Source organism: Odocoileus virginianus, chromosome 29 (genome assembly GCF_023699985.2).
Source record: "Odocoileus virginianus isolate 20LAN1187 ecotype Illinois chromosome 29, Ovbor_1.2, whole genome shotgun sequence".
NCBI lineage: Eukaryota > Metazoa > Chordata > Mammalia > Artiodactyla > Cervidae > Odocoileus > Odocoileus virginianus.
The window spans coordinates 24,651,064-24,677,485 of record NC_069702.1 but is presented as its reverse complement, the minus strand read 5'-3'; the positions used below and the strand labels follow the sequence as shown (position 1 = coordinate 24,677,485).

The window sequence follows — 26,422 nt, the reverse complement described above, 5'->3', positions numbered from 1 at the left end:
AAGTTTTCTAAACTTAAATCTATGTGGAATTCAGCCAGACAAATTGACCACAGTGAAATATTTGGTACTGTGAGATTTAGCCATTGTCTGTGATATGTCACTCTCATTGTCACACTATTCAAAATCTATCTTCTGCGAAAATGTGTTCTATAATTTTGTATTTAAGGAAGCTTTATGTGGCATAAACAACATTCTACAAAGCCCACACAAATTAACTATATTATACTTATAAGTGCTATTTTATTTCAAAACATCAGTTTCAAAAATAAAGGCACTGACTATAAAAGAATGAATGGTAACAAGTTTATAGTTACTGTCACTGTTAGTCACCCTATTTTGAAAGGATACACAAAGTTATATAAATATATATAATACAATCCTCATTTTTTCTAACTATCAAATGGGATAAGAATACTAATTTTAAAGAACTGTATAGATGTAGTTCTCTCTTACAGACAGGCAGCTATCAGATCTGTGTGACCATGCATTTCTATGACATATGCCAGAAGGGCATGGCTGTAAACAGCACCTCTACTGCTCTTAACCTGGGGCTGCAGGCTACAAGGTTAAGATCTCAGACAATGGAGATTCTGAGTTTATATCTGAGCACAGCTACATAAACTCATTACTTAGACACAGATAATAAAATAATGAAAAACTACTGATAGTGTTATATAGTGATACCTGATCTTTAATGTGATACCTACAACAACATTTCATCACCACTTTCCAGTAATAACAAATCTTTCATGTCTGCATAAATGCTACATATTCCTTCTTACTTCTAAGGCATCTACTGAATAGGCTTCCAAATCCACAGTCAAGAACAAAACTTACTGACTGGTTTGGATGGAACTGTGATTAAATCTTCTTAGAGAACATACAAGCAAGTATGTATACAAGTATACATTTTGTGATACTTAAGTTGACCTAAGTTCATTTAAGATCTTCATTTATTAATTCGGCACATATATATTAAATTATATTACATATAAACATGTATATGAAACTATCTCTGATAAATGGTAAGGATGAATATATAGATAGGTATGTATACATATATATGTCTTTATTTACATACACACATACATGACTTAAGAGCATACTAATACAGGACTATCAAATAGTTTCACATTTACCAACAGAGTAGTATCACAACCTACAGGAATTTGAATATAAATTTTAATATTTACATTGGATATATTTCAAAACTGACTTTGTAATTGATTCCATGTTTTATACAAAAAAGTACTTCACAGGAATTAGATAAAACATTAGGTGACTGATAGAAATGAGCTCATAGATTCTAATAATCCTATAAAAAAGTGCTTTCACTCTTGTGCTCCTATAACAATTCATCCTCAGGGACACGAGCAGCTTCCTAAGACAAATGAATACCATCAGCTGAAGCAATCTCTTCAGCTTTACTATTATTAGGAAAGACTAACTCAGCACACATAGTAAAGACATTCCCAATACTGAGGGAAAAAAATATCAACTTTGGTTAGGTAAATGGTGATCAGAAAAGCAATATGATCTGGCTGAGAGTCAAACAGCCTGGTTCTGAACCAGCTTCTGTCATATAAGCTCTCTGAGTCTGTAATCTGAGTCTAAATTATACAGCTATAATTTGAAAAAAGTATTCTAGATGATCTTTCAAATTCCTTTCACTTCTGCTTCTAATATTTTTTCACATTGAAGATCAATATTAATAAAGCTGAAATTCTATATTTTCAAAGGAACCATATTTGAGTTCTAAATTTAACAAGAATGCTTTCAATTTTAAAAGTTACTCATATGACTAAAATATTTTAGACTCCTGGTCTGGTGTAAAACCATTTCTATCTTTGAGCAAAGTATTTGTGTGGTTTAACAGCTTAAATTAAGACTTGCTATTTTATATCTGTTTTCACTTTTTAAGAAATTCTGGATAACCATTTAATGTTAAATTCTATGAGACCAAATTTTACAAAGAAAAAAAGAAAAAAGAAAAAGAGTCAACTTGTATCTTTCCATCTAAGTATCACAGGGCTCCTCCAGACCCCTGCAGGAACATTAGTTTTGTAGTTGTCAGTACTGACTCAACTGCTATAGCTCTGCTTTTACCTTTCACTTTTTAAAAGTAAAAATATTTATATTAATTAATCAATCAAAAAGATAAATGGAGAGTGAAAGGGAAAACCATTGAAGTAGCAGCTGAGCTGATACAAACAGCTGTAAAAAAACACTATGAAGAAAAGCCTTTTAAAATGTCCAGAATAAACACTGACATCTGAGATGTATTAGTTTTTTTCTTTTTCGTTTCTTTTTAAATAGCAGCACTGGTTTTCCCTTTCACCATCTATGAATCTACTTTTTGTTTTGGATCACTGGACAAATAAGTACTGGGATCTCATTATAATCATACAGTGATTTCAGATATCACCAATTGTGCCAAATTGTTATCTCGTTTTCTGTGCTCAAAAATACACAGTTCTGCGATAATAAGAAATGCTGCCGGTCAGCATGGAGGTGCATTGGCAGAACTATGCAGAGATTTGCATAGAATCTCCCTGCACAGGGTATAGCTCCAGCCAGTGCTACTACAACTTTACTTTTTGAGTAAGAAATTCAGCCCCAAATACTTTCAAAGTAGGAAAAGTAAACTTAGAATCAAGATTGTGAGGTATTTTTGTTATCAAAAAGCGAAAGTTAAGAGTAAAGCCAAATCTACAGAGCCAATAGTGACAGCTTCTACTGGTCCAAATTCGTAAAGGGGTATTCTGGAGGTTCTCCTAAAATGGAAAGAGAAGAATAGAAAAAATATTACAGTAAAACACTTTTGTATGTCTGAAAGCTATGTCTACAGTCTTCTTTGAAACATCACTTTTCATCAGTATGAAAATACTTTTGCTTATCTGAAGAGACACCTGTCCGGCTAAACAAGTTTTCTCTATACTTATGCATTCTAGTTGGGAAAGTTTTGTTCAGACCTGTCATGTAATCAATTTTTAAAAATAATAAATATTTTTTCTGAAGGATTCTAACCTTCAGGAGAAAATACTAACACTGCCTGCCTCTCATAAAATATGTTGATGTATAATATCAACAAACCCTTAAATAATAATCATAAGTCTCTCTTCCCACAAATCTCACTTTTAATCATAGCTGTATTTTTTCCTTATTGTTATCTGGACAGTATATATTGTATATATTAAATGTGTACTGGAACAGTGGAAAAATAAAATTTTAAGATTTTATTTATTCAATTTTAAGATTTTAAGGTTTTAGTAGGCTTTAGCAATGTCAAGGTAAATGAAAAGAAATTGAACAAAAGAATCTGTGTTTTTTTTTAAGTTTTATATTCAATTTATCACAACAAAAACATTTCATAACAACAGAATTTTCATGAACACAAAATAAAATACTTTTGTTAATGTGTTTCATCTTCTTTGCTTAGTTACACCATGTATTTTTTTTTACACCATGTATTTTTAATGCTTTTCAGATCAGAGTACATTAAAATCTGTATTTACATGGCAGGATAATCATCTCTCAGTGTTCCCTGACTAAAGGGAGTTACTATACAGATCCTTGGTAACCATCAACTAGGTGGCAATTCGATTAGGCTCAATACACTTTACTAAAAGTCTCAGTGATCTGGATTAAAATTAAACTAATATGTCCCCTTTTATCCAATAATGTTAACTGTTTAAGACTGTAAAAATTCTTCATGATCAATTGTTTACATTAGAGCAAGGTAAGACAATGATTTTAGTATTACATTTGTATCTACGTGACCTCAAAACCCTCATATAAAAGCTTTTCGGTCATTTATCTGGGGCTAATGCTTCTACAGTGCTAAAGAGATAGGTGTTTATAAAAACAAAAACTATTTTTGTACTGTCAAGATGTCAATATTTGTTAAAATTTCCTACCATGCCCAAATTTAGGTTGATCTGCATGGTGTTATACATCGGATAACATGCAGATTAGCAAACAACTGCGTGACAGCTTACGAAGAGGCTGTCTCCAAGCAACATTACAAACGCAAAGCTATATTAATCTCAAATTATGTAAGACAGACAGGTGAGGCAAGTCTTAGTATCTAATATTTTGTGGCTGTTCAAAGGGTTTGTCAATAAACAATGAAAAGTAAATCTTTTCAGAATGGGCTGAGTATGATGAATATCAGTCGTCGCATAGGCTTGATCTGCCCAGAATGGGGTGGATATTCCTGCTATCCATCTTCAGGGGAAAAGTGCATCCTGAACTAGAACACAAAAGGCAGGCCTCAGAGAAGCAGGAAGGAACAAACATTTCTCTCTGGGCTTTTGTTTCTTGGGTTTAGCCTTTAAGAAGTCTGAGGCTCCTAAAGGCTACTTCTAGGTGGCAGTGGCTAAAATGACCCGGACACAAGAATCAAGGCCAAGAGCTGAGGAAGAGGTTTCCGAGAGCGGTGCTGTTCACACTGCAACCCACCAGGAAAACGCGAAATCAACTCAGTGGGCATCAAGTCAGTGTCTGAAGGGCAGAAAAAGAGCCAGTGTCATAGTATTATTTTGTGAAGCGTACTTCGATTGTATCTGTGTGTACTAGATCATATGGTAAACTAGATTTCTTGGTGTGGGAAGTGATCAAAAATGTTTGAAAGCCCCGGTAGAGGATGCAAATCTCAAAACTGAGATTATACAGTTTCATGTTACTCTTTATTGTTTAGACCTTTATAGTAAGATCATGTCTAAAATTTCTATCTTTCTTTTAGCTGTGAAACAACTAACTAAAATCAAAGTCTTGAACTAGAGAACCGAGGAGAAAGAGCCCCCTCCTGTGACCAGCACAGGGTTGACAATGATAATGAAAGGAGGGGTTGCCCAAAGGCAGGAAATATCTGGAAGAATTAGTGCTGCGATTTTTCAACTGCCTCTTCCAATAAGGAGCTTTTCTCCTTGTACTACTACCCTGTAGAACTAACTTATGTTATAAAGAAAATCTGTCAGCTTTCTTATACTCTATTTTTTCCCAATCAACTAAGGAGTAAAAAAATTGGCTACAAGTGGTTAGACCTGCAGGTTCTCTTATAGGTAGGTTGATTATCTAAAAAGAATTTATTTTCCAAACTAAGGCATTTTGGAGATAAAAGGTGGCATTCACAAAACAGGATACTATTCTGTGTCCTTGAAATCAACAAAAACCTAAGCTCCAAAAGAATGGTTGATAATGAAAATGGTTTCTTTTTAGCTATGGAAACTGAGAGAATAGAATACTGTAGTAAATATTAATTAATGTCTAGTTTTAATAGGAACTGTGTGATAAGAGATGAAGATTTAGCTTGCTAATTATTTTTTATTCAGACTAATCTTGAAGTGAATTCAGTTTGTAAGCCTCACAATGATTAATAAGGAGGAGTTGAAGTAAGACAGGAAATAGCCTCAAGTATTCAGTGGGAGGGGGAGATCAGCTCCAAGTACTTGCAAAAGCTAAACTTTGTAGCAGTAATTTAAATGATGTTATCCTTTAATTTTTTAGAAACTTGCTTGAAGTATGCAGGAAACTTTTCTAAGAATGAACTGATTTGACCAAACACTGTTTATAATTTAACATGTAGATATTTAGCACCGATCTTATAAACTGCTTTTAATTTTAAACGATTGCTTTGATTCCTCATTTTCAAATAAACCATTAAAAATTATCTAACTGATTTTGTGTATATTAGTCTCTGGAAGCAGAACAGCAAAATTTAAACTCACCTTGTCTTCATAGGTCCTTTTGGCTTCCCTTAATTCAGAACGTAGTTGAGAAACAGTAGATTCCAGCTCACTGAGTTGGCGCATATACATTGAATTTTGGTTTCTTGCTTGCTCCCTAAGAAGGGTTTAAAGAGGGAATAAGAGCAAATAAGATCTAAGGCAGAAGGAAAAGAGCATCACAGAGGATGAGATGGTTGGATGGCATCACTGATTCAATGGACATGAACATGGGTAAACTCTGGGAGATGGTGAGGGACAGGGAGGCCTGGTGTGCTACAGTCCACAGGGTCACAAAGAATTGGACATGACTTGGCAACTGAACAACAAGAAGGGCAAATAGCAAACTAAGAGTAAGTGTGATACCTAAGGGCGCTCTAGCTTTTAGGTACTTCCACTAATTATTTAATATAACCACTAGTCTTTTTATCTTTCAAATTGATTACTAAAGGCTTAAGTTCAAAAATGTTAACTGTTAAACATAGATGATGCATACACAGGACTTCATTTTACCATTTTCTCTCTGTATGACTGAAAATGTCCATATAAAAAGTTTCAAAAAAAAAAAAGTTTCATGGGAATGCAAATTATAAAATTATTTGTATGCTGTTAGTCAGTCACTGAGTCATGTCTGACTCCCTGCAAACCCACTGTTTAATTTATATGTATTTACACACATGTTCACGCTCAGTCACTCAGTCATGTCTGACTCTTTGTGATACCACAGACTACAGCCCTCTGGGACCCTCTGTCCACGGGATTTTCCAGGCAAGAATACTGGAATGGCTTGCCATTTCCTCCTCCAGTGGATCTTCCTGACCCAGGGATCGAACCCACGTTTCCTGTGTCTCCTGCATTGGCAGGTGGATTCTTTACTACTGAGCCACCTGGGAAGCCTATCTACACACACACACACACACACACACACACACACACAGATATATAGTGTGTGTGTTTGTTTTATCCAATCAGTTGAAATGTAGACAAAAATTAAAACATCCAAACCCCAAGAGGCCCAAATACTTGCCATAATACTTCTGATATGGCTATAAAGTATTATCCATATGTTAAATAATCTTTTCCATTCACTTAAATGTTAAAAAGTTTCACTTTCTTGTGAACTACTAAGCATTTTAAAAAAAGATCTTAGAGCAAAAATCAATAAAAAATAAAATGAAGATAAACAGCTATCAACTTCAAACCACCAGGACACACATACTGAATGATTTCCAATTGACTCTGGACACTGTTGGCTTGGCTCCGAGCACTGCTAGCTTTCTCGGTGAGTCCTGTTATTTCAGCTTCATGTTCACTTATTAACTGTTCAATCCTATAGAAAGAATGTGGTGATCGTTATTTGATACAGATTTTTCCTGATAATGAATTATCAAATTAACGGTTTTCAACTCTCTCACATTTGGTATTTTGTTTTAGCTTTGTCTATATTATTCTTTTTATGACAAGTATCTAGCTCTGGGAGTTGGTGATGGACAGGGAGGCCTCGTGTGCTGCAGTCCACGGTGTCGCAAGGAGTCAGACATGACTGAGCAACTGAACTGAACTGATGACAAGTATTTAAGTTAGATACAGAATCCTTTACCCAAATCCTTTGGGAGCCAGTCAGGCTTTGGAATTCAGAATTTTTAAAAAATGTTATCATGGTAATAAAGAATAGTACTAAGTATCATGTGACTTCCCCAGAGAGATCTATGTAAGCTCTGTCTCAGAAGCCAGACATCACTAATGAAACGGTAGGTTTTTAAATATTCACAGTAAATCATGAAGACTATAAAAAGCTTTACATTAGCTCAGATTAGGTTTTGCCAACAAAACTGACACAGTATCTAACCTTGACCAAACTGTAGTAAGGTGACTCTTGGCACTTAGAAGCCTAGGCTTAAAAAAAAAAAAAAAGAAGCCTAGGCTTGGTAAGAATTTTGCTAAGTCAGTTCAGTGAGAACCTCCCACCCCATGCCTCCTCCTAGTAATTTTCCACCCACTGACCCCCTCACCCTACTTCCTGGCTATGAATCCCCATTTGCCCATGTTGGACTGGGAGTTGAACCTCATCACTAATTCAAACACCTTTTGTAACAGTCTTGAATGACATCTTCCCTACTTTTCAAATAAGTGTCAGAATAAATTTTTCATTAACATGAGTTTGCTACAAATCTATGGGAAAATAAAAAATCTGTGTTTTAGAGCTTTTTAGATATTGGAATTGCTGATGAGAGATTGTAGACTTGTGCTATAGTTTCACTATGATCTTCTATACCTCAGCCAGAAACTTACCTATCTTGATGTTGCTGAAGAAGTAGTTCCATTTTGTTCTGTGATTCAGATTTCAGTGCTTCAAGCTGATCCTCTACCTGGTTATAAAAAAGAAATATTGATTGAGGAACTGGTAAATCTAAAGCTTGAAAAATACAGAGATTTTCTAACTAAAGGAATGCTTTAGAAAGATGCAAATAGAAGCAATACTAAAATCAGATACATTCTATCACTGTACTTTATTAAATCTTTTACAATGGTTATACTCATGAAACTATACTGACAAGTTAGCTCCCTTTATTAGGAAAGATCACTGTGGAAGTAACTTCTGCTATTTTAGAGAACAAAAATGAGAACTTGGCTTACTTTGAAGAGTTTAAAAAAATTACATGCCTTATACTATTGTCTTAATGAATTTTAATATAAAATTGACATAGTGTTCTCACCACTTACTGGAAATATCCTCCCTTTAAGATAAGAAATCTCTGTGTCTAATTCTCTTAGGATTTTACTAATAGCTGAGGCCATGCTTCGGGAGTGGACGGTAGACATGCTGTCATGTTCAAATACTTTCTTGCCTGAGGCTTCTTCAAAGTCAACTAGGACCGATCGGATTTCTTGAAGCACTCCCTCATGACTTAGCATCATCTTTCTTAGCTGCTCTATCTGTGTGCTGCTATCTTTCAGCATATCGTCCTTAAGGCATTTGGCAGCTTCAAGTTCATGAACTGTATTTTGAAGCTGATTTCGTAAATCCTCCTGGGATTGACTCTCCCTTCGTCTATGAAATAAATGAAAGAAAAGAAATAATATTGATAAAACTCAGATTCACACAAGTGATTTTACTCTAGAAAAAGTAAAACTTTAAAGTAATTTCAGGTAGCGAAGCCCAACCTGATGTCAGCCATGGCATCTCTCTCCATCTGCATCTCTTGAAGTTTTGTTTGCAAATCAATGACTGATTGCCTTAAGTAAAACTTTTGTTTCTCATGCAATTCATTGCTCTGGAAAAAAAAAAGTGTCCTGCAAATTAGTCTTCATCAGAGGAACATATTTCCTTATAGCTAGTAATTTCCAAAAAGCTATATACCAATCATTTACTTTTTAAAAAAAATTGTGTGTCTTTTTAAAGAAATTACTAATATTTATTTGGCTGCATTGAGTCTTAGTTGTGGCACATGGGCTCTTGACGGTGGTGCGTGAATTTCTCTCCAGAGCAGAGGCCTCAGTAATTGCAGCTTGCCAGCTTAGTTGCCCCAAAGCATGTGGGATCTTAGTTCTCTGACTAAGGATCAAACCCACGTGCCCTGCACCAAAAGGTGGATTCTTAACCACTGGATCACCAGGAAGCCCCTCAATTATTTCTTCTTATGTGTACTTCCTTCCCCCTTCACCACTGTCTGGGGCCTAATTAATCATTTCTAACAGATTTTTGGAATACCTCTGTCAATCCACTTACTTTATAACCAAAACATCATTTCTAGAACAAATCTGACTTATAGCTCAAGAAAAGAGATAGGAATAAACTCTATTCCTGAGGATAGAAGTGGTTGAAATTGCGTATACAGAAAAGTCAACCCCCACCTCCAGCTGACTTAAAAAACTTGGCAGCAGACAAGTACCCATTCAAAAATCAAGGTGTTCTATTACAGAGAAATTCACAAAGATCTCTAAAATCAGGCACTGAGAGGTCTCCCAGAGAAACAGCTGACACTCCACCTAATTATCCCAAAGTAAAGCCAGCAAGTTCGGCCCGTAGACAGATTGCCAGCAGTTTGTGTGCTTTTTTCTCTACTGTTCATTCTTGAGTATGAACAAAAATCCAAAAACCACTGAACACTTGAAGGAAGTTTACAATATAAAAGAGAGAGTAAGATGAAACAAATGAGAAAATACCCATAAAAAAAGATCCAAAGAAACAAAAAGTGATAATGCAACAGTGGAAGGACATTTCCCAAAACTTGTATTAGAGAGAAATTTGTAAGACATTTTTGCTATAAAGTAAGAGTAAGTGAAAGTGAAGTCGCTCAGTCGTGTGTGACTCTTAGTGACCCCGTAGACTTGGAGCCCACCAGGCTCCTCCATCCATGGGCTTCTCCAGGCAAGAATACTGGAGTTGGTTGGCGTTTCCTTCTCCAGGGGATCTTCCTGACCCAGGGATCGAACCCAGGTCTCCCGTGTTGCAGGCAGACGCAGGCAGACGCTTTAACCTCTGAGCCACCAGGGAAGATAGGAGAAGAAAGGGTTCCTGGAAATTAAAAATATGGCTGCAAACTAAAAAGTTGCAATAGAAATGTTGGAAGTCAAGAAATGCTCCTTTAAGTAGAAAAAGTAGATAAAGTTTTTGAAAGAAAAAGAGATTTAGAGGTTCAGCCCAGACAACAGGAGCTTCAGAAAGAGAAAACTGAGAACAGAGAGAAAGAAACTGTCAAAGGAAAAAACAAACTGAATTCCTCAAAGCCCGGAAATTAAAGATGCGTGATCCTCGGAAGAGAAGCTATGACCAACCCAGACAGCATACTAAAAAGCAGAGACATTACTTTGCCAACAAAGGTCCATCTAGTCAAGGCTATGGTTTTTCCAGTGGTCACGTATGGATGTGAGAGTTGGACTGTAAAGAAGGCTGAGTGCCGAAAAATTGATGCTTTTGAACTGTGGTGTTGGAGAAGACTCTTGAGAGTCCCTTGGACTGTAAGGAGATCCAACCAGTCCATCCTAAAGGAGATCAGTCCTGGATGTTCATTGGAAGGACTGATGCTGAAGCTGAAACTCCAATACTTTGGCCACCTGATACAAAGAATGGACTCTTGGAAAAGACCCTGATGCTGGGAAGAACTGAAGGCAGGAAGAGAAGGGGATGACAGAGGATGAGATGGTTGGATGGCATCACCAACCTGATGGACATGATTTTTGAGCAAGCTCCGGGAGTTAGTGATGGAAAGGGAAGCCTGGTGTGCTGCAGTCTGTGGGGTTGCAAAGAGTCGGACGTGACTGAGTGACTGAACTGAACTGAAAGGCACAAATCTACATACCAAAAGGGTCCACTGAGTCCCTTCTGGGACTAGCACAGTGAATGAGAAAAACAAAAATCCACACCTATTTAAGTTATAGTGGAGTTTCAGATATAAAGTTTCCAAAGATGAACCTCAACTAAGTAAAAAAATATCAGCTACAAATGAACAAGAATCAGATGGACATCTTCTCAGTCTCTGCAAGGGAATACAATATTTTCAACAGATTGAAAGAAAATAACTTTCAACTATATCCAGCGTAAGTCATTTTCAGAATGAAAAATATTCATACAATGTATGTCCCATAGACTTTTTCTTAAAGTTTCTAAAGATTTTGTGTTCTGACTAAATGAAGAAATAAATCAAGAAAGAAGAAAAAAGAAAATAATAAATCCTGGAAATCATGGCTCTGACCAGGAAAGCAGTGATAATAATCTCAAGAAAATATTTTTTTAACTTTTTTTATAGTTATACAACAGACCTAAGAAAAACCTTATCTAGACTAGACAAAAGAACTAAAGAGTCCTGGGTTAAAGGAAGGTATGATAGAAAACCTATATGATAATTTTTTTAATAAGGATATGATAAAGGTAAATAGTATAAAGGAAAAAGAAAGGCAATTGGGAACCACAGGAAAAACAAAAACTACACAGCAAAGGAAATATAAAAGGTTACGACCTAATTCTGCAGTTCACAATGTTTATATAGTCACTATAAGGTGGGACCCTCTATCTTTTTCTCTAACAGTCCAGGTGAATGGCTAGAGTAGTCTGAACTTTGGAATGCAACAGCGGAAATGAAAACATACTTGAGAAACATATATGAGGTCCACTGGGCGGACTTGGGAGTAAAGTGCATGTCAGGGAAAACGCAGAGCTACCAAGAATGAATCAGGTTTTTGCCCTCCGCAACTGCGTAAATGGAGCACCACCCACAGCTAGAAGAAGGGCTTGGGGGAATCAGGGATGTCATTGGAGTGGTGAGTTTATGGAGCCTGAGAAACCTTTCAAGTAGAAATGTCCAGGAGGAACACAGGGACACTAACTGGGTGTGGCAACCAGTTAAGAGGTCTGACCAGATGTGTAAACTGAACAGGCACTGACATATACATGGCAACAGAAGCCATGGGAATCACTATTACAATCTATGGAGGGTTTTGTTGGAATAAGAAAACTGAAAAAGAATGAGCTGGAGGGAAGTTAGGAGAGTGTGCTTCCAAGAGACCTAACAGAGAAGAGTGCTTCAAGATGAAAAGAATTGTCATGTGCGTCAAATGTTGTGGAAGAGGCAAGTAGAAGTATGTAAGGCACTGATTAGATTTAGCATCAGTGCTTACTCTACTGTGGCATATCTTGTTACTATCATTTTGTATTTTAAATACCTCAGTCATAAGATTGTACACATGCACATAAAAAGGAGGACATCTTTTCCATCTCTATACATACAGTACTTAGTATAGTATCTGTTACATGGGAGGTTTGTGATAAACATTATGTCTCCAAATAACCCTGCTATTTACTTACTGATATAACTATTAATAATTTATTGGGAGCCAGTCAAGTGTCACACACTCTGCCAGAGGACAGATGTGGAAAATTAATTAAGGCATTATTTCTATTCCTCATTGGTATTTCTGTGCTTCACCCATCTATCTATCATCAATTCATCTCTATTAGTGTACTTACCAAAAAGTATTGTCACTGTTTGATTTTATATGCCCCCTCCCTTTGAGACTATGAACTTATGAGTCCTATCTTATTCATCTTTGCATCCTCTGTACATAACACAGTGATACATCTTTTTCAGCACTTAATAAACTTGCAGAATTCTTAAGTGTTTACACAGTCTGATGACACAGAACAATGCATAGGTGAATACAATAAAAAGCACTAAACAGTGTGTGCACAAGGAGCAGTAACTATACAGAGGACACGCCTACTGTGTCTAGAGGAAAGGTTTCAGAGAAAAATGCTTAAGCTGAGTCTTGATAGAGAGTAAGAACTGCCAGGTAGACAGAGGATGGGGAATGATCTGGGCAAAAGCGTGAGGGTCTAGAATTGTATAGTACATCTAGGGAAGAGCATGTAGCTTGATACTGCTAGAATGGAGGATATATATAAACAGCAGGTAGCAGAAGAGGCTAAAATGCACAGGGGAAAGTTGGATTACCAAGGCGTCTGTGCAAGTTTGACTCTAAGCTATAGACTGCTCAGATCCAACATGCAGTTGTAAAGCTGACTAAATCCAGCTTGATTCTACATAAGGTCCACTTGAAGTTTTTATGGATTAATTTCTAAACACTATTTAGCTATCATGTATACACACACATCTAAAATCCGATCCCCTACCAGTGCTTTGAAAAGAAAAACCTGCTATCATGATAGCAGCACAGCAGGCTTGAACCAACTATTAATTATAATTATAGCTGAATGACATTAAGCATAACACTTTGAGCTATTCAAGTTTCACTAAGATTACACCAAGAGCACAGCAAAAGAATCAATTTGCAACTCACTTCATTTAGTCTTCTCTGCAAATCTTTGACTTGATGTGAATATTCTTCCAAAACACGCTCAATGTGTTCCTTTCCAGGGTAAGGAATGACTTTTCTATGAGAATCAAGTTCCACTTCATATTTAGGGAAAAAAGGAATTTGTGTTATAGTCCCAGTTGAAGATGTGTTTTCAATTATTGTTCCACGAATAGATGACATAAAAAATGGACTTGAAGAACCTAAATATTAAAGAATTAACCAACCAGTTAATTAACTGAATAATTAAATAATTTTGTGGCGAGCAATTATTCCAGGTAATGTCCTTATTGAGCCCTGAAGGAGCTCAAGGTCTCATGGGGAAAGGCACAAGTGATAGTCACTCTGAGAGAGAAGGGCGCAAGGTACAAAGGAGGAGCAGGATAGGAAGGAGGGGGCAGTTTTACTTGCGTTGATACTTGCGTGATACCTCAAGTGATATTTGTGTTGAATGAGCCCTGAAACAGCTATGACTATGAAGTAACTAGCCTGTATTGTAACTCAGTATGTATGAAGTAACTAGTATGTGTGGTAACTAGTCTGTAGTGTAACTCTATGGTACTATATCTAAATTCGAGTTTTCAGTATGAACTTAAAAAAAAAAAAATCTAATTCCAAGTTTTAATACACTGAACACTCCCAAACACAGTGTCACTTCAGTAGCAATAGGCACACGAGATCCTGGTGTGTGATTACTATTTCCTACTAAAAGGAACCAGGGCTCCTTAGCAAATGGCTGATTCCAGGTCTGGTGGAACAGGAAAAGTACAGTGTGAGTCACAATTAAGAACCACTACCTTTGTCAGGCAGAAAAAAAAAATAAGTATTGTAGGAATAAGAGAGTGAGAGTGCTAGAAGATAGCAGGCTGGATTCCAGAATCCCAACTGTTCTTGGCAATAAGATCCAAGATAGGAAAGTGAGTAGCTGTTAGCAGTTCAGTCACTCAGTTGTGACCAACTCTTTGAGACCACAAGAACTGCAGCACACCAGGATTCCCTGTCCATCACCAACTCCCGGAATTTGCTCAAAATCATGTCCATCAAGTCGGTAACACCATCTAACCATCTCATCCTCTGTTGTCCCCTTCACCTCCTGCCTTCAATCTTTCCCAGCATCAGGGTCTTTTCCAAGAAGTCAGTTCTTCCATTCAGGTGGCCAAAGTATTGGAGTTTCAGCTTCAGCATCACTCTTTCCAATGAATATTCAGGATTGATTTCCTTTAGGATGGACTGGGTGGATCTCCTTGCAGTCCAAGGGACTCTCAAGAGTCTTCTCCAACACCACAGTTCAAAAGCATCAATTCTTTGGTGCTGAGTCTTATGGTCCAACTCTCACGTCCATACAAGACCACTGGAAAAACCACAGCCTTGACCAGACAGACCTTTGTTGGCAAAGTAATGTCTCTGCTTTGTAATATGCTGTCTAGGTTGGTCACAGCTTTTCTTCCAAGGAGCAAGCGTCTTTTAATTTTCATGGCTGCAATCACCATCCGCAGTGATTTTGGAGCCCCCAAAAATAAAGTCTCTCACTGTTTCCATTGTTTCCCCATCTATTGACCGTGAAGTGATGGGACCAGATGCCATGATTTTAGTTTTTTGAATATTGAGTTTTAAGCCAGCCTTTTCACACTCCTCTTTCACTTTCATCAAGAGGCTCTTTAGTTCTTCTTTGCTTTCTGCCATAAGGGTTGTGTCATCTGCATATTTGAGGTTATTGATACTTCTCCCGGCAATCTTGATTCCAGCATGCGCTTCATCCAGGCTGGCATTTTGCATGATGTACTCTGCACAGAAGCTAAATAAGCAAGGTGACAATATACAGCCTTGACATACTCCTTTCTCAATTTAGAACCAGTCCATTGTTCCATGTCCAGTTCTAACTGCTGCTTCTTGACCTGCATACAGATTTCTCAGGAGGCAGGTAAGGTGGTCTAGTATACCCATCTCTTTAAGAACTTTCCACAGTTTGCTGTGATCCACACAGTCAATGGCTTTGGTACAGTCAATAAAGCAGAAATAGATGTTTTTCTGGAATTCTCTTGCTTTTTCAATGATCCAGCAGAAGTTGGCAATTTGATCTCGGGTTCCTCTGCCTTTTCTAAATCCAGTTTGAACATCTGGAAATTCTTGGTTCCCATACTGTTGAAGCCTGCCTTGGAGAATTTTGAGCATTACTCTGCCTCCATGTGAGATGAGTGCAATTGTATGGTAGTTTGAGCATTCTTTGGCTTTGCCTTTCTTTGGGATTTCAATGAAAACTGACCTTTTTCAGTTTGTGGCCACTGCTGAGTTTTCCAAATTTGCTGGCATATTAAGTGCAGCCCTTTCACAGCATCATCTTTTAGGATCTGAAATAGCTCAACTGGAATTCCATCACCTCTACTAGCTGTGTTCGTAGTGATGCCTCCTAAGGCCCACTTGACTTCTCATTCCAGGATGCCTGACTCTAGGTGAGTGATCACACCATCGTGATTATCTGGGTTATCAAGATCTTTTTTGTATAGTTCTCTTGTGTATTCTTGCCAACTCTACTTAGTATCATCTGCTTCTGTTAGGTCCACAGCACTTCTGTCCTTTATCGCGCCCATCTTTGCATGAAATGTTCCCTTGGTATCTCTAATTTCTTGAAATTATCTCTAGTCTTTTCCATTCTATTGTTTTCCTGTATTTCTTTGCATTGATCATTGAGGAAGGCTTTCTTATCTCTCTCTGGATTTCTTTGGAACTCAGCAATCAAATGGGTATACCTTTCCTTTTCTCCTTTGCCTTCTGCTGTACATCAAAATGACTGAGTAACTAGAGTACAGAAGCCATGAGTCTGAGACCTTAGATGGATCATCCATGGACACTGCAGGATGATGGTGTGCCTGGGGCGGGAGTGACAGTCCATGAGCTAAGCCCCCATGCCCCTAGTGACTGAGGGATATCATGCGAGTGGGGAGGTGAGCAATGGAAATGAGCAGGGTGAATGGGTCTAGTATGATGGAGGTGCCAACAGCATGGGCATCCTAAGGAGCAGAATTTTTATGGAATAAGCGTGTGAAGACAAAAGTCTGTAAGCAGACCAGTGGAACAACAGACCTGTAATTCAGAATGAGCTCTGGCTGCATTCTTTCAGACGACAGAGACGAGAAGGGAAAGCAGTCACCTGCCTGACCGCCACAGAGCCGCCTCCCTGCCATGTGCTGTGGAGACCACCCTTCCAGCGCCCCACTCCCAGCGCATTTCCTGGTAGGTTCAAGATGGAAGGTGCTGGCGAAAGACCAGAAGGCCGTAGGCGGGGAGAAACTGAGGGACTCTCCTCTCTCCTGCCTCCGACGGGCTTCTGGCAGTGAGTGGTGGGTCCGTCTCCAGCAGGCAGCCCCGACTGTGGTTCCAGCTCCTGCTTCTACCCACGCCTGCTAACAGCTCCTACTCTCAGGGTCCTTTTGGCCCAGAGGCTGGTAGCAGCTTCCTGCTGTGGTTGAGCTCTGTGTTCTTCCATCTTCCGAGAACCTTCTCGGCTCTTCCAACACCTGTCACAAATTCCCTGTGTTAAGTCCTGCCTATTTATTCCACCTGTTTCTGTCTTCCTGTCTGCTATCTGCTGACTGACATAATCTTCATCAGAGTCAATGGGAGGCCTGAACTAGAACAGAAGCCGTGGGAATGTCTCCACTCAAGAAACATGTCTGAACCTACAGAAAGCAGGGCGTCGTACTTGATTGGATGTGGTGGGGAGAGATGTAAGGGAAAAGAAGTCAAAATGATGCGTAATTGGGGCCTGGGGCAGACCAAGGAAGAGAAGGCATTTAGAGAAACGGCATGTGCGGAAGTGCCTCAACATGGAAACAGTCTTCAAACCAGAAAATAATGTAAACACATGCTAAAATATAGACATGCTATTTTTAAAAGATTAAACAACTTCTTCCTTATAAAGGAGAATTATAAATAATCTGGTAAACATTCATGAACAAGGTCTGTGACCTGCACAGTTAAACTAAAACATACTAAAAAACAGTGGCTTGAATGAATATTATGAAGGCTGCTTAGTTCTAAGTTTCTCCCATTTTTGTTTTATAAAAAACACATACCTGCATTGGATGGGATGCCACTGCTTGACAAAAGATGTTCATTTTTGGGTTCACAAGGTTTTTGTTCCATATTAAATATTTGCTACCTCTTCTTAGAGATTGTGAAATATGAATGCTTCCCTATTTAGTTCTTTTAGTTCTTATCTATAAAAGACAGGGATTTAGTCTTTATTAATAAGGTACTATGTGAAAAAAGCTCACAGAAGAGGAAATGACTATATTTACATTTGAAATTTAATAACAAGTTTTCACCAGGAAAATATTTACACAGAAATATTCTATTATTACATAAAATTAATAACTGAACAGAATCTTATTGTAAAACTTGTTGATTTTAATGGCCAAGTGGTTTATTAAAGATAACCCGAAAATAAGAAACACTTTTAATTACTATGATTATTAGCACTCTGATCTGGGCAGACTTTTTTCTCTTCTTACGTCTCATAAGTTATGTTGTCAAATAATGAAAGAAGGCACTTCCTCAGTAAAAAGTCACAAATTATGAAGAAAATTCAAATTAGAAATCATTAATAAAAGGTAGTGGAGGAGGGCATGGCAACCCATTCCAATATTCTTTCCTGGAAAACCCCATGGACAGAGGAGCCTGGTGGGCTACAGTCCAGGGGGTCACAAACAGCTGGACAAAACTGAGTGACTGAGCACAATAAATGGTAAAAACTTCCTGGATATCAGACAGTGCTCATAATTTTAGATTAGGCCAAGAGGGGACTTTGGGGTTTGAAACACTGGTAGAGGCCTGATTCCAAATCTCCTTATCCTCTGAATGTACATAAAATCAACAACAGAAAAAACCCAAATAGAAGCACATGGGCTCCAAGCCCTCAGCATTCCCAGAAGAGAATGCCACAGCCTTCAAATTATCTGTCAGCAGAGGGAAATTTTTTCCCAAAAGTGCTCCCATACTCTACGGAACAGCACTACAGGCCTATGGGTGTGGACAGCGGGAGACGAGAGGCTGAAAAGGAGCAGAGGGCCCAGGGGAAGCACGGGGCGCCCCCAGAAAGTGAGCGGGAAGAGCCAGGTCACTGGGCACAGGCTGGAACAGACAGTCTCCAGCTGCGCAGTTAGGGCTGGAAAGTGCGTGGGCACCAGGAGTGTCTGCCTCAGAGGAGAGTATTTCTGAGGGAGACTCAGGGTATTTCTGGGGGAGATCTGGTCTCCCCTGGAGACATCGCAGAAAAGGGAAGAAGGAAATGAGACAGGAAATTTTAGGAACCAGCAAAAGCAAAAAGAAGCAAGATATGCCAGTGTTCCTTCTACCCTTCCCACCTAATATTCCCCCACCATCCTTCCAAGAGAATGCCCGGAAGACAGCTCTCTCAGACCAACAGTCCTGTCCACTAAATAAACAGAAACGGTTAAAAATAGATCACATCAATACAAAACTTCCACAAAATATCAGAAAATGTGGATAAAATCTTTTCTGCTCATGAAAAGTCCCCCGAACCCTCCCCGACAACAACCATGAACTCAAAGAAAGCTGTAACACAACACTCCAAGCTGAACTAAATATTCTCAAACAAGCATTTGGGAATAATGAAAAGTCACCCTTGAGTAAGAATCGTAAAATGTAGGAACATAAGTGGACAAGAAAGAAAGAAAACAAGCAAGTCATCAGGAAGAAATGAGATGAGAGTTGCCTGAGGTAAGGAAAGAGAAGAAAAACACAGAATTATATCAGAAGTGAAGACCAAATTACAAAGACCAGAGGGTAAACTGCAATGTAAACTTAATAAAGGCACTGAAGGAAATCAGGAAAACAACCAAGAGGATGAAAACTGAGATAAAGAAGAAAAAAGGGTTGGAGAAGAAGTGAAAGAAATGAAAGACAGGCAAAGGAGGTTGAATATAATTGGTGTCCCTGAAGAAAAAAAGTCCAAAAAATGAAATAGAACTGTTATTTAAAACTATAATCCAAGGAAGCTTCCTAGAAATAAAGATCCAAATCTATACGTTTTTCATACTAAGGAAAATCAGCCAAGAATGATTAACTTTGAAATACATTCTATCAAAACAACATTAAGATGTTAAAGATTATGAAAAAAATCCTTGGGGCCTTCAGGCAAAAAAGATGAAGTAATTTATAAAGGCAAAAAGATTAGAATGGCATTAGATTATTCAAAAACAACATACAAAGCAAGGCAACAGAAGAGCAGCATTTTCAAGAAATATAAGGAAAAAGAAAGTACAAACCAAGCCTATTATATCCAGCCAAGGTCAAAAGACACAAAAGCATGGAAAAGCAGTTTTGAATGTGCCAGAACACTGTACGTAAGTGCCTCTTCTGAGGAATCTACCAGAGTGAAGCTTCATCCAACCAATAATGACCAGCAAATGTGGCAACATGGTAACAGCTGGTGTAAATCTTTGGTTTTTCCACAGGTTTAAAATTTTTCAAAATAAAATTTGGGAAAAGGGAGGACTATGTTTTAAAAAAAGATGACTGGGAACACTTTATGTGAACATTTTAAATATTCAATTGTAGAGTTGAGACTAAAACATGAGAAGGTTAATGACACTGAAAAATAATATATAAATATTATATGTGTGACAATAGCGAACAGATACAACTAAAGATGGGAAGAGAGAATAAAAGGGAAATAGAGGGCCACTGGTTGTAAAAGATACCATTTAAAATTGACAAAAAGCAAAAGGTTAAATAAGAAAAAAAGTTGGAGGGGTTATGGGTGTAGTATAGAAAGCATTAAGGCAAAGGTAGCAACTAGAATAAAAATAAAAATCTTAAATGCCAAAAGAATTTTTTAAAAAAAGAACACCAAATAAACACATTAGTATAATACACACAGTAATTATACCATAAGATAATAATGTAATAACAATGAGACAGAATTTAGACCAACACAACAGTCATGTCAGTAAATCTAAAAGGACTTGACTATTCAAAGAAATTTCAAATTAGCTCTTAAAAAAACTCAACTCTGTGCTGTACATAAGAGGACACTAAAAGGCACTAGCTTGAAAAAAAAAAACCAACTTCAAATAAAGTGACACCATGATCTGCTAGGCAAATGAATGCTATAAGAAAGCATGGGTGGCCATACTATCCAAAGCAAACTGCAGACTTAATGTGATCCGTATTAAAATTCCCTGTGGCATTTTCCACAGAACTAGGACAAATAATTTCAAATGTATATAGAACCATAAAAGACCCAGAATTTCCAAAGCAATCCTGAGGAAAATAAAACAAAGCAGGAGGCATACCCCTCCCAGACTTCAGACAATATTACAAAGCTACAGGAGTCAAAGCAACATGGTATTGGCTGCCCACCCCCACCACAGACATATGGATCAATGGGACAGAACAGAGTGCCCAGAAATAAGCCCACTCACCTATGGTCAATTAATCTTTGACAAAGAAGACAGAAATATAAAATTGGAAAAAGTGTCTTCAGCAAGTAGTGCTGAAAAAGTTGGACAACTGCATGTGAATCAATGAACATGAAATGAAACTGCATGTGAATCAATGAACATGAAATGAAATTTCATGAAATCAATGAACATGAAATGAAATTTAGAACACATCCTCATACTAGACACAAAAGTAAACTCGAAGTGACTTAAAGACTTAAATATAAGACATGACACCATAAAACTCCTAGAAGAGAACATACACAAAATATTTTCTAATAAAAGTCATACCAATGTTTTCTTAGGTTAATCTCCCAAAGCAACAGAAATAAAAGCAAAAATAAACAAATGGGCCCTAATCAAACTTATAAGCTTTTGCACAGCAAATTAAACTATAAACATAATGAAAAGACAAACTACAGACTGGGAGAAAATATTTGAAAATGATATGGCTGATAAAGGATTAATTTTCAAAATATATAAAGAGCTCATACAACTCAATAACAAAAAAGCAAACAACCCAATCAAAAAATGGGCAGAAGACCTAAATAGACATTTCTCCAAAGAAGACATACAGATGGCCAACAGGCATATGAAAAGATGCTCATCACAATAATTATTAGAGATTTACAAATAAAAACTACAAGGAGGTACCACCACACACCAATTAGAATAGCCATCAATAAAAAGTCTACAAATAATAAATGCTGGAGAGGATGCAAAGAAAAAGGAACCCTTTTACACTGTTGGTGGGAATGTATATTGGTACAGCCATGATAAAAAACAGTATGAAGGCTCCTCAAAAAATAAGAGTAGCCATATGATGCAGCAATCCCATTCCTGGGCATATACCCAGACAAAACTAATTCAAAAAGATATGTGCACCCCTGTGTTCGTAGCAGCATTATTTACAATAGCCAAGACATGGAAACCTGAAGATGAATGGATAAAGAATGTGTATGTGTGTGTGTGTGTATACATATATATATACAATTTAATACCATTTGCAGCAACATGAATGGACCTAGAGATTATCACAGTAAGCAAAGTCAGTCAGAAAGAAAAAGACAAATACCGTATGATATCACTTGTACGTGAAATCTAAAATATGACACAAATGAGTCTGTATCAACGAAACAGAAGCAGACTCACAGAAATAGAGAACAGACTCACTGTGGCCGGCGGAAGAGCACTGGGAGGAAAGGGTCGGGAGTTTGGGATTAGCAGGTGCACGCTATTACGTAGTCAATGGATAAACAACGAGGCCCTATTGTGTAGCCCAAGCAGCTATATTCACTATCCTATAATAAGCCATAATAGAAAAGAATATGAATATACATACATGTATGATTTTGCTGCACAGCAGAAATTAACACAACACTGTAAATCAAACATACATCAGTAAATTTTCTTTTAAAAAAGCATGGGTTAAAATCCCGATAACCAGACCAAACTGTCTTCAAGCCAAAGGGTATTAAATAAGACAAAGGGCACTTAAGTTAAAAGCTTCATTCCACAATAACAATATAATACCTCTGACTCTGCTGGTGCTGCTAAGTCGCTGCAGTCGTGTCCAACTCTGTGCGACCCCATAGACGGCAGCCCACCAGGCTCCCCCGTCCCTGGGATTCTCCAGGCAAGAACACTGGAGTGGGTTGCCATTTCCTTCTCCAATGCATGAAAGTGAAAAGTGAAAGTGAAGTCGCTCAGTCGTGTCTGACTCTTCGCGACCCCATGGACTGCAGCCTACCAGGCTCCGCCATCCATGGGATTTTCCAGGCAAGAGTACTGGCGTGGGTTGCCATTGCCTTCTCCGAAAGACAAAAGCAGAAATTAACAAAACAGAAAAACAATTTAAAAAAGAAAACAGAAAAACAATAGATCACATTAATGAATCAGAATCCTAATTCTTTAAAAATAGATGTAGGTAAGAACTATCAAAATGATGGAAAGAGGAATATTACACAGAACATACTGCTCATCATTTTTACAATGCAAGCACTGTATTAAAAGTAAGTTTTAAAAGCTTCTGAGCTAAAAAGAATTTTTGCTGTTGACAGAATTCGTTTTTATTACACTCACAGTTTTGCCTTTTAGATTACTGAGGTGCCATCTGTCAAAACAATGATTAAATTCTACCTTAATATGTTTGTACTATCATTTTTAGGAAGTAAGTGGCAGGTAGGGAAACATTCCATAAAGAATTATAACAAATGGAATGTTACTCAAGATTGCTAGGCAATTTAAATGTTCTAAATAGAAGAAATTGCTATTTGGGGGGGAAGAAAAAACCCTCTCATTTAAACAAGTTTTATCATGAATGTTTGCTGTTTAACTTAGCTTACACACTAAAATGATATATTTGGTGATTCCTCAGGATGGTAAAAGTAAGAAAATGTAACTTATTGAGTAGTGTTATTATCATAAATTAGAGACAGATCCAAAGCATGAAGGGATGAGTAGGGCAGGTGGAATCAAAGCCCAGCATTAGGAGAACACACACTAATCCACTCTGCTTGAAAGCAGACTTTGGGCTATCAAGAAAGAAACAGAACCTACAAGCAAGATAAGCAGGACAGGTACATCTGTTTGCCAGTGCTGCTAGTTACTTTATGTACATACCTTAGAGTAATGAAATGTCTCTTAAATCTTATTCGTAATCTAGATTTTCACTGTTTTAGACGGACCAAGTCATTAAACTGGTCAAATCATTCAGTATTTATTTTCACTGCATTGTAAGAATTGTAACCTTATTCCTATTTTCAGGCATAAAACTTCTTAAATTATTAAGGATTTCTGGAAAAAGAAAAAAATTTTTTTTGTCTCAGTAAGTCATGAAACTGTGAAAATGCTGTACTTTGTTGATTTGCAGATCAAAACATGAACTTACACGTGTTTGATTTAAATCTCTGAGAAAAGCACACAGATGAGATTTTGGCCTCTTCTAGTATGCCCAAGATTTATTAAGAACAATTCTGCCTGGTTTAAAATTATGAACAGGTTCACACTGAAAGATGACTAAATTTCTGACAAGTAATAGCTAGGTAAGGATTCTACTCTTGTTATTTAATTGGAATGTTGCAGAAAAGGCCTTAGAAACTACAGACCACAAAAAGTAGACTTTTGGAGGAAAATAAGGTTACAGGCTTTAGTTTTTGTTACACAGTTGAGCCAAGGGACTTAAAACTATTTCCTGGGTTTTCACCTCTTCTCCTTGGCTCCTAAAAGCTGTGGTGACTGTACACCTATACCTTCCCTAATGTGACCCGTCCCCACCTTGATTTCTTTCTGTATGGCTATACCAGGTAGACCTCTCCTGTGACTATGATAGAATGTGACTGTCTCCATAGTAAGCTGATTCAGAATCCATGATCTATTTTGATTTGGAAAGATTACTTACAATGTGGGCATCCCCAATAGCTCAGCTGGTAAAGAATCCACCTGCAATGCAGGAGACCCCGGTTTGATTCCTGGGTCAGGAAGATCCTCTGGAGAAGGGAAAGGCTACTCACTCCAGTATTCTGGCCTGGAGAATTCCATGGACTGTATAGTCCATGGGGTCTCAAAGCGTCGGACAAGACTGAGCAACTTTCACTTTCACCTACAACGTATGTTACATTTAGATTACTGGATTCATAAATTAATGACTCAAGCCTTTAGGATGCTACCTTTCACAGAAGCCTGAGATTGGTGATTTTGTAAAGCCAGTTCATACTCTTGCAGAACCAGTCTGCAGGTATGTTTTCCCCAGGAAATCCTAAGGTGTGTTAGTCAGTCAGTCATGTCCGACTCTTTGAAATCCCATGGACTACAGCCTGCCAGGCTCCTCTGTCCATGGGATTCTCCAGGCAAGAATACTGGAGTGGACTGCCATTTCCTTCTCCAGGAAATCTTCCCAACCCAGGGATGGAACCCAGGTCTCCTGTATTGCAGGAAAACTCTTTACCATCGAGCCACCAGGGAAAGTGAGAGTGAAAGAAAGTGAAGCCGCTCAGTCGTGTCTGACTCTTTGCGACCCCATGGACTGTAGTCTACCAGGCTTCTTCATCCCTGGGATTTTCCAGGCAAGGGTGCTGGAGTGGGGTTGCTATTTCCTTCTCCAGGGGATCTTCCCGACCCAGGAACCAAACCTGGGGTTCCTGCATTGCAGGCAGACGCCTTACCCTCTGAGCCACCAGGGAAGCCCAGGCCACCAGAGGAGACTACTAAGGTGAAGGTGAGATCGCTCAGTCGTGTCCGACTCTTTGCGACCCCATGGACTGTAGCCTACAAGGCTCTTCCATCCATGGGATTTTCTAGGCACGAGTACTGGAGTGGGGTGCCATTGCCTTCTCCAGGGGATCTTCCTGCCCCAGGGATCGAACCCAGGTCTCACTACTAAGACTAATCCAAATAGCACATGCCTGGGCCAGTACAGTCTGGGAAACAATGAAGAGAGCAGTTACTGCTGAATAAACCTTCATTGCCTGAGTTACTGTTCTTACTACTAACTTCACATCACTCACGGGTTCAAATTCCGGCTCTGTGATCCACCACCTATGTAACCTTGAAAACAATATTTAACCTCTGTAAGACTATAAGATGGATACGGAGTATACACCTCAAAAGAATAAGAATTACCTGAGGAAACCCATCAGACTTACTATCCTGTTGCCTCAATCTATAGGAAACTAGACTGGTGGGCTGCCATCTATGGGGTCACACAGAGTCAGACATGACTGACGCAACTTAGCAGCAGTGCTACATAATGGAATAGTAAACCAAGAATAACAATACTGTTTTTGAAATTTAAGCAGTATATACCAACTCACTTTCCCATAATAAATGGCTATATCTTTCTATTTATCTAGAAAGAAGGTATGTTTCATATATGTCCTCTAATAGAAAAGAAAGTGGGTTCAGAATACACTAAATAAACTCAGGTAACATTATAATGTAATACAGAATTAAACTATGTAAGATTCTACATCACCAGTACATGAGACCATTTTGGAAGGAGGCAGCCCAGAAGAAAAACAGAACTTAGAATTGTAATTCTGCCCTTGGTCACCTTGAAAGCATAAGCAAATCTATTCACATCTCTGAGCCTCAATTCCCACCGTTACTAAATGAGGTTGGGGTGTGTCTTCTAAATTTTTTTAAGGAGTGGAAGCCTTTCGTTGAATCTTCAGATACCCGACTACACACACCCTCCTCTCTGCCCTCCAAATACCTTTATGGAATACAGAAGGCTCCACTGATCAAAGTTTGAAAACCACAGAGATAAACCCATTATAACTTTATTATCTTAGATATTCTAGCCTAGGCATTGGTCAAGTTTAAGACCTCAGGGTCTAAAATTAGTTGCAGATATAATAAATTAGTGTTATCAGTTTTATTTAGTCACAATTCTTAAGTATAACCCAAAGTAAAACAAGAAAT

At 38.0% G+C, this 26,422-nt stretch overlaps 1 protein-coding gene across 18 annotated transcripts in view; it reads right to left on the bottom strand.

Moving 5' to 3' along the window:
- The window catches only part of CCDC158 (coiled-coil domain containing 158), a 76,446-nt gene that overhangs the window by 43,787 nt on the left and 6,237 nt on the right, over positions 1-26,422 (bottom strand). For 10 of the 18 annotated variants that reach the window (XM_070458270.1, XM_070458273.1, XM_020894669.2 and 7 more), the window contains exons 3-10: positions 23,624-23,797; positions 17,612-17,755; positions 13,524-13,741; positions 8,892-9,001; positions 8,451-8,778; positions 8,019-8,095; positions 6,946-7,056; positions 5,730-5,844 (exon numbers count right to left, since the gene is read on the bottom strand). In XM_070458270.1, the coding sequence (XP_070314371.1) occupies positions 5,730-5,844; positions 6,946-7,056; positions 8,019-8,095; positions 8,451-8,778; positions 8,892-9,001; positions 13,524-13,741; positions 17,612-17,681 (1,029 nt within the window). In that variant the 5' untranslated portion in view covers positions 17,682-17,755; positions 23,624-23,797. Of the gene's footprint in view, positions 1-5,729; positions 5,845-6,945; positions 7,057-8,018; positions 8,096-8,450; positions 8,779-8,891; positions 9,002-13,523; positions 13,742-17,611; positions 17,756-23,083; positions 23,185-23,623; positions 23,798-26,422 lie in introns of those variants that run through there. The other 8 variants (XM_070458276.1, XM_020894677.2, XM_070458277.1 and 5 more) reach the window with 5 other exon arrangements.